Source organism: Protopterus annectens, chromosome 7.part0 (assembly GCF_019279795.1).
Source record: "Protopterus annectens isolate FY-2018-M chromosome 7.part0, PAN1.0, whole genome shotgun sequence".
Taxonomy (NCBI): domain Eukaryota; kingdom Metazoa; phylum Chordata; order Ceratodontiformes; family Protopteridae; genus Protopterus; species Protopterus annectens.
Genome location: NC_056739.1, coordinates 1,199,907,984 through 1,199,920,702, shown reverse-complemented (window position 1 = coordinate 1,199,920,702; position 12,719 = coordinate 1,199,907,984). Strand labels below are relative to the sequence as shown.

The window sequence follows — 12,719 nt, the reverse complement described above, 5'->3', positions numbered from 1 at the left end:
TTCACCAAAACAACTTAACTATATCTTTGAGAATTTCAGTATTTTTTTTAGGTATGCTGTACAATTTAATCACTTACACTTACTTTTTCCAACAAAGGTTTGCCATTATTTCCTCGCATCTTGATTTCCATAAACAATGCCTAGTATTTTGTACCAGAATATGAAAAAAATAAGATAGGCACAGGAGTATATTTGCCATCATAATACAGTTTACATATCTGTACTGGCTGTTATTGAATAGTAGCAGTGGAGGTATTCGGGTAGGATAACAGCACTCCGTTAGAGGCAGGAAACTAAAGCAATATAAACTCTAAGGCACAGTCTACTTATGATGTACTTCCTGTAGCTTTTACAGTGAGCTAAATGTATATATAATGTAATGATTGGAATTGTCTAATAGATATGTGATATTAAGGTGCTGTTAGTCCATTTCCATAGCAAAATTATGGAATAACCTACCTTCTCTGTGACTGTACTTGATTCATTAAAATCCTTCAAATATACCTTAAAACACCACTTTCTTGAAAATAAAATGTCCCTGTGTGGTCCAAATCTAATCTCACCTTAGAACTAATCATAGGCCTCTGTTGTATAACTGGACTGTATTCTATAACAACTTTTAACCAGCTAGCTTTCATTACTTTGCATTTCTACAATGATTTATATATTAATATTCATAACTTTGTATCTGAAGTAGTTGACTTCATTTGGTCTTCAACCTGTGGGGTTATGGATCCATATCGGATCCAACATGGCCGCGTATCCAGTATCTGATCCGAGCTCCAAGCTCCTCCCCTTACCCATAATGCCCCCCATCTCCTACCTCCATTCAGATGTCATTTGCCACTGGAAAAGCAAACATTGTGGTCTGGGTTCCAGGCTAGTCGTTGGGTTTTGTGAGTGATTTTACTATCTTTCTAAACTTCGTTTTCTTACTTTTCTATCTATCTGTCTGTCTGTCTATCTATCCATCCTCCCTGCCCAAGTCATCGGATAAAAAGAAAAATGTTTCCCTCTTTCCTTTTCTGTTCTTTCTTTCTTAGTGTGTGTGAGTGAGTATGTTTCTGGGCCTGTTTAGGGCATGGCTGAAGCCCCTAAATCAGGTTTCAGAAAGTGCACAGAGTGTGGCCATAAGCTCTCCCCAGCCGATGGCCACACTCTGTGCATGGCTCACCTGCAAACCTTCTATCTTAACTGTGCTGGGTTTAATCCCAGAGCACTGAAGGACAGGAGGGATAAACTTATCTCTCGTCAGGAGCAGCAGCTGCAACATCTTCCTCTTCCCCAGCTCCCACCAACAGGTCTGGGGAAGGGGAGACGTCTAGAAAAGACAGGCTGAGGAAGCAGTCCACTGACCACTCTGCCCCGGACGGCCTGCCGCCTAAAGTTAGGCCAGAAACCAGGCCTGGATCACCCTAGCTCCATTCCCTTAGGTTCTCCCCAGAGCCGGAGGAATCCTGGATCCGCCTGTCAGGGCTTCCCTTCACCGGCATTCCAGACCGGTGTCTGTGGCCTCGTCCTCCCGTTCCACCTGGAGCCTCAGTGAAACTGAGATGGATAAGATGATGCGGAGGTTTATCTGCACCCAAATTCAGATGAAAGTCTTGCCTGCCCCCTCTCCCTCTGGAGGGGGGAGCTCGTAGCATTTTTTTCACGCTGATCATACCTTCTGCAATCCAACCTGCGGTTTTCGGAGCCCCTTGAATCGAGGACCCTCGGGGTCAGTGCCAACAGTACCATGTACCTCGACAACAGCCATTGCCTTGAGCATGTCGGATCCAGTCTCTCGGAGCTGTACTCTCTGGGTCGGATCCGAGGGTTTGCTGTCGGCTCAGTGTGTGTCTGAGTGCAGTATTCCCGTCGGCATCTCTGCTCCTGGAGTCTTGACTCTGACTCCTCTGTCGGGTCAGAGGGGAACGGTTCCCGCTAGTACTTTTCAGGATGTCCATTCTCCTTCAGCCTTTGATGTGGTGGAGAGGGTTCTCTCATTGCCGTCGAGACCCTTGACCATCTCGTCCTCTGACTCTGTCCCGATTCCCTCTGATTTGGGTACGGTCCCGACCATCTTATCCTCTCAGAGGACAGCCTGTGTCTCTTTTGCCTCTGGTAGCTCCCCTGAGGGAGCAGCAGGATGTTGGCGAGTCCTCCTGAGAGTCCCACTGAGGAGGTTCCTCGGAAATGGATGTGTAAAAGGAGGCACTTGGACTCCCCACCAGAGTCCCTCACCAAAGACACTGATTTGGAAGAAGTAGGAGGTTCCCCCTGATCACCCCCCCCCCCCCGAGGATGTCTCCTTTGGAAACATCATGGAACTCCTATGCCGGGGGGTCTGCCCAAAAAACGACGATGGACAAGTCAGTGTTCCTCGAGGCGTTCAACACAGGCCCATCTACTTCCTGTGTGTCCCCTCCCTCAAATCCTTTAGTGGACCTAAAAACATCTTGGGCATGGAAGGAACTGGACACTGTGGGACCTATACCTAAGCGCCCTGATAAAGTCCATAGCCCCTTCAGGCAGGACTTGTTGGATAAGGGGTCCCTGGTGGATGCTATGGTTGTGGCAACTGCCACGAAGAAGGCGCTCGAACAGGAGAGCTCTACGATCCATCCACCTAACCGAGAGTCAAGGGTGATGGACCATTTCGGGAAGCGGGTGTACGCTTCAGCAACTTTTTCCATAAGAGCGCTGAATTACATGGCACACACAATTCTGCTGCAGTGAGACTTGGTCAAGGAAATCGCCGAGTCAACCCCCGAGGGCAAGAAGACGCTTTCAACTCGGATGGCCACTCTCAAGCCAGTAGCTAATACGTCCATGCATCTTCTCTCCCATGGCATGGAGGGAGACACCAGGGTGGCCAGTACTGGCATTTCCATCAGATGCCACCCCTGACTCAGGTAGTGTCAATTCACGGAACCCTTTAAAGCATCATTTGCAAATGCCCCATACGATGGTTCTGCCCTTCTTGAGAAGTCAGTACAAGAGACCTTGGTCCAGAGTGAGAAGCACGGGAAGACACTGTCTGCTGTCGGGATCCACTTCTCTTCCCTTCAAAGATCCTTTCTAGGAATCCGTGAAGGACGAAGATGATGTGGTTCTGGAAGTCTCAGCCCTGTTCCCGGGGTGCTCATGACTCCTCTTTCTCCAGAGGCAGAGAAGGTTATGATAGATGCCGTCCTAGAGGCAGAGTGGGTCCGAGAAGCTTTGGGTCTCGAGAACCGTTCTCAGACAGACCTGTGCAATAGCTCTGAAGGACTGCCGATTGCTCATCTCTGGAGGCAGTTGGGGTCAGCTGTCGCTACACCCAGCGGCATGGGAGTTCGTAACAGCAGATCGTTGGGTGTTGCCAATTTTATCCAGAGGATATTCCATCCCATTCATCGAACCACCTCGCTCACCGAATCACCTCCCAGACATTCCACCTGCACAAAGGGAGGAAGCATCTCTGGAGATAGTCAAGCTGCTAAGAAAATAAGTCATCCAATCTGTCTCCCTAGGCCAATCCGGATCAGGCATTTATTCCATGTTCTTTTTAGTGCCAAAGAAAACGGGGGAACTAAGACCCATTCTTGAACCTGTCAGTAGCCAAGGCGAAATTCCGGATGGTCACTCTTCAATCCATCCTGCCCTACCTGTAGGCGAACGATTGGATGTGCTTGATCGACCTCCAGGATGCGTGCTATCATATCAAGATGGACAGGCGTTCTCCGTTTCCGGCTGGGTGCCAATCATTATCAGTTCTGAGCCCTTCCCTTTGGTCTCACCACAGCCCCTAGGCTGTTCACCAAGGTGATGGCAATAGTAACGGCTCACCAGAGACTTCATTGCATTCAAGTCTTCCCTTACCTTGACAATTGGCTCTTCGCTGCCCCTTCCTAGCATCTACTTTGCCAAGCCAAAGATTATTTCCTCGTAGTAGCAAAAAGACTGGGCATCACCATCAGTCTCAACAAGTCCGTCACTGGCCCCTGTTCAGATACTAGACTTCATTGGGGCTTGGTTGGACACTGTCCAAATGAAAGTTTTCCTCACCCCAGACAGGGTACACAGTCTGAAGTTACACATTTTTTACGTCCTTCAGGCCCAAATTCTGACAGCAGAAACAGTACTAAAGGCGTTGGGGTCTATGGCAGCTACGATCAACCTATTACCCTTAGTGCGCCTTCACATGCAGATTCTCCAGTGGACTCTTGCAGTTCGAGTCTATATTACATGAACGAACGATCAAAATGTCAAGTACAACATACTCGACATACTTTGATCGAACGTTCATGGAATCGGAGACTCCAAATGTTGAAATTTGGAGTGCCGAAATGTTTTGGTCGGCCTTCCTAGTGAGTGTAGCATGTGACGTAAACATGCTACACTGTTCGGAATAGCTAGGTAAGAGGCTGCTGTCTGTAACATACCAACTCCACGACCGCTGTACATTGGGGAAAGGGCAATTTCCCGGTAATCATTTGTGTACGAAGTCACTTTGCGATTACCCGGAAATTGCCCTTTCCCCAATGTACAGCGATCTCGGGAGTTGGTATATTTAGTTAGGGGGGTGTGTGGGGGGTGAAGCCTCCCACTTTGTTTTAAAAGTAGCTGTGTTTGTGTAGGTGTTTGTGTTTGAATGATGTGAGTGTGTAGGGGTTTGTATGCATTGGTTGTGTGTGTGTGTGTGTGTGTGTGTGTGTGTTGTATGTTAGTATAGGGAAGGTGTGGGAGAAGCAAAATCTTTCGATTTTTTATTTTTCAGGGTTTTTAGGTTTTGATTACATGAACAATCGATCAAAGTGTGTCTAGTATGTTGTACTTGACATTTTGATCGTTCGTTCATGTAATATAGACCCTTGCAGTTCAATGGTCTCTATTAGCTCTACCGTTGTTTCATCCGGTCCGAATCTCCCAAGTATGCAGGGACTCTCTTTGGTGATGGATTCATTCCCTGGACCTAGTCAGGGGATGTCCCCTTCTTCTGTCTTTTCCCAAAACCACAGTGACCACGGCATTGCTCAGGTAGGACAGTCCAAGGCACGTGGTCCCCGTCTGAGTCCAGTTTGTATATTAATGTCCTGGAGATGAGGGCAGTTCTTCTTGCATTGCAGGCCCTTCATGCCCATCTTCCTTTTGGGACGATTGCGATTCAAACAGACAACATGTTGGTGGTCTGGTACATCAACAAACAAGGAGGAACCAGATCTTACCCCTTTTGTCACAAAGCCATGAGAGTGTGGGAATGGGTGATCTCCACTGGCCGTTTTCTGATGGCAACGCACATCCCAGGATGGTCCAACATTCTAGCGGACAGGCTCAGCAGATCCATCCTGATGTCTTACGAGTGGTCTCTGAATCCTTCAGTGGCAGAACAGATCTTTCTAAAGTGGGGTTGTCCTTACTGCGATCTATTCACATCTCCTTCCAATGCAAAATGCAGCGAGTTCTTCTTTCTGAACCCTCATCAGGGGGAGCCCCCCAGAGATGCACTAATTCATGCTTGGCCTCCCGGACTTCTTTATGCTTATCTTCCGCTGCCCCTTATCTTGAAATTCTTTCAGAAAGCTCACAGGCTGGGGAGCACTGTGATCCTCATCGCCCCATTCTGGCCTCGCCAAGTCTGGTTTCCCTCTCTATGTTCTCATCTAATAGTTCCGCCATGGACGTTGGATCTGGTTCTGGATCTTATTTCTCTTCCCTCGGGGATTCCTCACCCAGACTGAACAGCCTGAAACTCACTGCTTGGCTGCAGCAGTTCCCATGACTATTAGGACTCCTGGTTTATCATCTCCTGTTAAAACCATTTTGGTGGCAGCTGACAAGTCTTCCATCAGAAGAGTATACCGTAGCAAATGGAAGTGGTTTTCTGTATGGGCCTCGCAGTGGGCATTGGATTCCTTTACTGCTCCTGTGTCTGCAGTATTAGAGTTTTTGGCAGGGATTTTTCAGCAAGGTGCCAGTTCCTCCACTGTCAAAGTCCAACTGGTTGCAATTTCCAATTTTCATGTGGGGGAAAACATGACTTCATTAGCCTCTTCTAAACTTTGCAAGACCTTCCTTAAAGGTGCCTTTCTTCTAAGACCCCCGGTAAAGGATCCTACACCTCCATGGGACCTTGCATTAGTGTTTCAGGCTTTAGTCTCTCCTCCTTTCGAACCTGCAGCTTCGGTAGATTTGCAGTATCTGTCTTGGAAGACTGCCTTTTTGGTTGCCATTACTTCTGCCAGGAGAGTGTCAGAACGTCAAGCACTATCCATCAAAGTTCCTTATTTGATTTTTCATTACGATAAGGGTATCTTTGCGTACTAACCCATCCTTTCTTCCAAAGTAGCATCAGAAGCCATTATTAATCAGACTATCAAACTTTATCTTTTTCCTAATTTTCAGAATAGGAGTGAATATAAATTACATCTGCTGGATGTGCACAAGCAATTATGATTCTACATGCATAGGACAAAAGCTTTTCATAAATCTGATCAGTTGTTGTTACTCAAAACGTTTAAGGAAACCAATTTCTAAGGTAACGATTGCTTGTTGGATTTCCCAATGCATTATTTGAGCATATTCTGTTAAGGATCAGGTAAAAGTGCATTCTACCAGATCTATGGCTACTTCAGTGGACTTTTGGTCCGGGGTGTTGCTGGAGTCCTCATCTCATACCTTCATTTCACATTATAAACTGGACATAGGATCCAGGAACAGGGCATCCCTTGGCTCCGCCGTGCTCCGGAATATCCTTCCATATGGAATATCCATCCTTCCATGGCCTGGGTGGGCCACCCAGGTGTTAGTAGCTGGGGACTCTGTCCCACAGATTGAAGACCAAATGAAGTCAACTACTTCAGATAAAGAAGTTAAGTACTCACCATAATGTTCCATCTGAGTAGTTGTACTTCATTTGTCTTCAGCCACCCCCCCCCCCCTCCTTCCCCCTACCTTGTCATTTTGTGCTGGCTATATACAGATAAGGATACCTCAGGGATGTCCTGGGTTTTGCCTTGGTTCAGGATTTTCGGGTTGCCAGTAATGGTAAGGTCTTGTTGGGTCGGGTATGCGTTACGCATGGGGCAGCAAACTCTATCTGAAGGGAAGTAGGTGACAGGTGGCATTATGGGTAAGGGGAGGAACTTAGAGCTCTGATCAGATGCTGGATATGTGGTTGTCGTATCTGATACGGATCCATAACCCCAGAGGTTGAAGACAAATGAAGTACTACTCAGATGGAACATTATGGTGAGTACATATTTTTTTTTAGCCTCTCTCCTATCAGAGAGTATAAAGATGAACAGATTGCCACTAAGCGAATATCCATTGCCTGCACTTAACCTGAATGTATTTTTTTTCTTATTTTTGCTTATTACTAATTACTGAAATTGTTTAAAAATCATACTTTTAGATAATGTAAAATGTATCTATCTGTTATATGTTTTACTGTAAATGGAGCTTTTCTCCTCAGGCCTCCACTGAAAATGGGTTTCTGACCCAGTGAACTTTCCCAGTCAACAAATGTCAATAAATAAATATAATAAATAAATATAATTATACATGGGCTTTCTCATGTGCTGTCTCTTTATGCGATAGGCTGAAGAATACATTATTTTTGTTTTCAGACAGTTTTTCTGGTATTCCCTCACCACATATCTCTATTAGGCAGACTGAATTCACTGTCTGATGTTCAAAAGCAATCTTCTGTTAACCACCTGTTATTTTTCTTTTGATAAAGTCGTCTACATGTGTCAGTGCCAACGGCAGTATTAACATACTGAACTATTTGCCATCTTCCATCTTCTACTTTTTCTTAAATTTTCTCTGACTGCATTCATACCTAATACAAAAATGAAAGTACTGCTAGGGCAGCCTTACTGGAACCGTTTATCCACCTTTATAAATGCCAAGCAACTATTCACTGTGACATATTCATATGAATACTGGTAAACAGTCTAAAAAAACTTGTATTTATGTATATATTTTGTCAGTAACATAACTCTTCAAAACTTTCCTAGCTTGTGCATAAACCACATTAACATGTGCTTTTGCTGCATCATATACAGAAAGTGTCCTTCTCTTTTCTTTTGCATAGTGCTTAATTGTATAGTGGTATGAACAATGTCCTTCATTAGCATTAACATTTCTTTAATTTCATTCCTTTTACTTGTCTGCATATTTATACCATATTAATAGATCTTAGTTATATCATTTACCATATTTTATACTATGTTAATAAATCTTATTTATATCACTTTCACATGTATAGTTAGTATTACACAGATCTATAAATATCTAGTTATTTATATTCCGTTTATCTTTTTTCCATTCACTCATCCATCACCCATGCCATATTTTCTTTTGGCTAGTATTCCTATCAACATAACACTTTTCTTACCTATTCAAGTGCCTCTTTGTAGCATTTGTCTTTGCTTGTACTTTATTTTCTTAATTAAGCATGTTTCTGTTTCTCTGTTTTCTGTCATGTATGTATTCATGTATGTATTCATGATATACTGTTACACTAGTTTCAAAATTACCACCTTAACCTTTCAATTACTTTTCTTATCTAAAAACAAAGGCCATTATATTTTCTTGCAGTTTCACCATCTTTGCTAACAGGGTTTATTTCCTCATCCTTCCCTTTTAAAAAATAACTTTGCTTCTTAACTCCTATCTTTCATTCTTTCTCTGTTATCATACATGCATTAGATCTGCTGTAATTTACTGCTTGATCTTCTAGTTGATCATTCTGAAAAAGCCTTGTAGCCAGCAAATAGAAGTGCATGTTAAAAGTATAGCAACAGTTAACCTTAAAATCAGATTTCTGGATCAGGTGCAACATTTTTCATTGGTGTATCCAATATGCAATAGGTGTCCTTTAGGAAATTAGCTGTTTAGTGTCAGTCTGAGCCAAGTTGGAATATGTCCTTTGTACTCCTTACTGAAGGAATTCAGAGTTCTGCTAAATAAGTTCTGTTTTGGCTTAATCGTGGTACCTTTGCAGCTCACTGTCAGAAGTATTGGCATTGCATAGGAGTCCTATGTTGGACTTAAACACAGATCGTCACACACTACTGCGCAGTGTATTATGTTAATTTACACACTGATGATTCATGCTGTTTTTACTAACTGTTATGTAACTTGATATAATAACCATTCCTTATCTTGCCTTTCTGTATTTGAAGGTCGCGTTGTTAACATCACCAGTATGCTTGGCCGAATGGCCAATCCAGCACGATCTCCTTACTGTGTTACTAAGTTTGGAGTTGAAGCCTTCTCTGATTGCTTAAGGTATGAAATGCACCAATGGGGTGTTAAAGTCAGCATCATCGAACCTGGTAACTTCATTGTTGCAACAAACCTATACAGTCCTGAACGGATACAGGCAATTGCTGATGAGATGTGGAAAGCACTTCCTGAAATTGTCAAAAAGGACTATGGCAAACAATACTTTGATGAACAAACTGCCAAAATGAAAACCTACTGTGGTGGTGGTTCACAGGATACAAATGGTGTTCTTAACGATGTCACACATGCACTAACCTCTTCCTCCCCATATACTCGCTATCATCCCATGGATTATTATTGGTGGCTACGGATGCAAGTTATGACACACATGCCAGCAGCAATATCAGACAGAATTTATATTTATTGATTTGCATGCCTTTTAAAATGTAGTCAAAATCTAGGATCTTTATTGCCTAAATATCTTTTGAACACTACTGTTTGCCTCAGTAAAGCACATGAATAGTTTGTAAATAATACAAACTCTGAACTAAATGAAATTGATTGTTATTGTAGATGGAATTAGAGAGTACATAAGCTAAGTAAGACATGGAATGCAGATGTGCAAATGATTCATTTGGAGTTTTCTACTCAACTGTCTAATATAAACAAAACGGGTTGCATCATTGCTTGCTTCTGTAATGGAGTTAATTTATGATTGTCTGTGACCCAGACCAGGTGTGCATGTTTGGAGGTTCACAAAGTGATTTTCGTTGTCACCTGGCTGCTACAGATGCAACACACACAAGGTGAAGAATCCCACCATAACAAGACTAATACCCTCTTCTTGTGCCCTGTTTTGAATACCCTGCCAAATATGTAGTGTTTCCTGTGTAAGCAGAAGTCTTGTATTCTGCTTATCATCCACCTTCTTAAAGTTGAATTCCGGTGCCTTTCTGTTTATTATATTGCTACTGCTTCCCCCTGTTCCTGTCTGCCTCAGCCTCCACTGATGCATTAATTACTGCTCTCCCTGCTGCTTCATACAGTTCTTCACTAATTACAGTTTCCCTGCCCCCACTGTAAAATGTAAAGTCTCTGACATTCTGTCCTGCCTGGGTCATTGACCTATAGCTCAGAGTCATAGGACTAAAAGACCTATGACTTGCAATAGGTTCTGAAGTCACAGAGCTCCACTTTTGGCTTTATTTGATTGGACACCTCTCTAGTTAATCTGCTATAAACAGCACAGAGCTATGCCCACCCAGGATCTTTTTCCCAAGACTTTGAGAAGCATAGAAAGCCCAGAACTATGAGAAATGAGCTTTTCATCAAAAAGGGAGAAAAAAAGATGCTGTAAGATGTTGGCACTATATCACCACCATTGGACTTTCTTTATACGGTAAATTCTCAGTTAACCGGCACACATGGAGATTGGTAGATGCCAGATAACTGTAGATCTGGTGCTATCTTTGTCATTATTGATCATGGATGGGTGTAGGGTCCAACATCAGATCTGAACCAGCACAACAAGAGACAGCTCCTGAGCTGAAGCTCCTCCCCTTCTCAAGATCCCCTGCTACCCACAACCCTAAGATCTCGTTTGGCGCAATTTACAAGTAGACATGTTTCCTGAGCTCTTGCGACGTCAGTGCAGATAAGGGCTTTATTTTACTTCCTTTGGGGTCTTTCACAGCCCTTCTTAAATTTCCTTTCTTCTCTGCTCCATTAAGGACATTCATCCTCTCCCAATAGTTGTTAGAATAGTTTTTGTAGGTCCTTCCCAGGTTCCCACCATCCTCCCAGTTTTTAGGTTTCCCTCCTTTCCCTTCTTTCTTTTCTGCCTTCTCCCGCCCCCTTTGGTGTGGGTGTTTTGTGTGTGTGTGTGTGTGTGTTTGTGTGGGTCTAGTATGTCTGCGAAACCCACCGGATTCAACCATTGCTCCTCATGAAGCAGGAGGCTTCCCCATGCCAAAACACACTAGGGGTGTGTCTACTGCCTAGGTGAGCCCTATTTGGAGGTTGAGTGTGAAATCTGCACTGGTTTCAACCTCAGAGCTCTCCTAGAGTGTAGAAACAAACTGCTCCTTAAGGGGTTTGCGAAGGGAGGTCCCCTGGTTTCGACTTCCCCTTCCAAGCCTCCTCCGGATCCCAAGAGGAATTTTTCTTCCTCTCGGGATTCGCCCGCAAAAAAGCAGAGGCTCTTTTTTCCTAGTTCCCCAGATCAAAGTCCAGCCACTGTGGCTTCGGGTCCAGGCTCCTCAGCTCCGAGAGCCCCGACTACCCTTGTCAGATCTGAGCCCTTGGAGTGTAGAGGGTCTTTGGATCTGACCCAGCCTCGGCCCCCCTCTGCTCCAACCCATCCCTTGGATCTGACTTTGGTTCCTTTTAAGTCTTCACATCCAGCAAGATCTTTGGATCCCACAGTTTCGTCGGATCCAATCATTATTGAAGATTTTCCATCCACTTCTATGAGGCTGGATCCTAGATTGGCCAGCAGGTCCTCTTCTAGAGACCACAGGCCATCGGCCAGGTTGGGCCATTCCTCCATATCCTCTCATTACATGAGAAGTCTGCTCTTCTCTGACATGGATCAGATGATGGGGAGCTTTCTCAAAGCCAAAGTCGAGCTGGGCTTGTTGCCATCCCTTAGCCAGTTGCCCAGGGGACCTATGCCATCCACAGAACTCTTCTCTCCCCATCCGACCCATCCAGGCTTGGTTACCCAGGATTCAGAGCATCCCTAGGGAGAGGCCAGTGGTGTCAGGTATTGTTTCCTTTCCCACACTGTATGGGTTCCTGGCTGATTCAGCTCCAGTGCCATCAGAGCTATTGGTGCCTCAGCTTCATGAAGTCAGTGGGGGGTCACTAGGGTGGGGGGGAGTCCAGTCCAGAGTTTTCAGTCTATTCCCTCCCCTTGGGGACATCCACTTTAGACAGCTCTGGGCCGATATCATCCTGGGACGTTGGTTCCCCTTCTGCCCCGGTTGCCTGTGCCTGGTGAGGATGGGGGGGGGGGCCTTCTTCCAGCCTGTCGGCTTTTCGGGCGATTGAGAGGACTGTCTCTGGATGTTATTTTGCCTCTGCCTCTGGTCTGGATCTCCCCAACCCTGTTTTACTTTGGGTGTTGAGACCTCATCATCCATCTGGGGTCTGCCCTCCTGTGAGCCCCTTCAGATGGGCATTACCCCACTGGGGTCCCTTCCTCTTCTGAGTCCTTCCCAGAGCCTACTGTGGAGAAGCCTCCCTGGAAAAGGGCATGCAAGAGGAGGCACTTGGACTCCCCTCGAGAGTCCTTCACTGAGGACACGGATTTCAAGGAGGGAGATGAGTCCCCTAGACTTCTGCCTTAACAAGTTCCTTTGGAGACATCCTCGATCCTGAAAGAGCGAGGCTGTTGTTCTTCCCCCACCCTGTCTTCCGAGGAATCCATGTTCCTGAAGGCCTTCTGGATAGGCCCATGTTCCTCCTGGAGGTCTCCTCCTGCGGCTGAGCTTGTCCAGCTCATTTCCAGCAGGGTGTGG

At 45.0% G+C, this 12,719-nt stretch overlaps 1 protein-coding gene across 1 annotated transcript in view; it reads left to right on the top strand.

The window, feature by feature from the left end:
- The window catches only part of LOC122806963 (D-beta-hydroxybutyrate dehydrogenase, mitochondrial-like), a 411,496-nt gene extending 401,613 nt beyond the window's left edge, over positions 1-9,883 (top strand). Inside the window, exon 6 of the mRNA XM_044077813.1 lies at positions 9,156-9,883. Within this exon, the coding sequence (XP_043933748.1) occupies positions 9,156-9,625 (470 nt within the window). The 3' untranslated portion in view covers positions 9,626-9,883. The remainder of the gene's footprint in view (positions 1-9,155) is intronic.
- Positions 9,884-12,719: the final 2,836 nt, after the last annotated feature.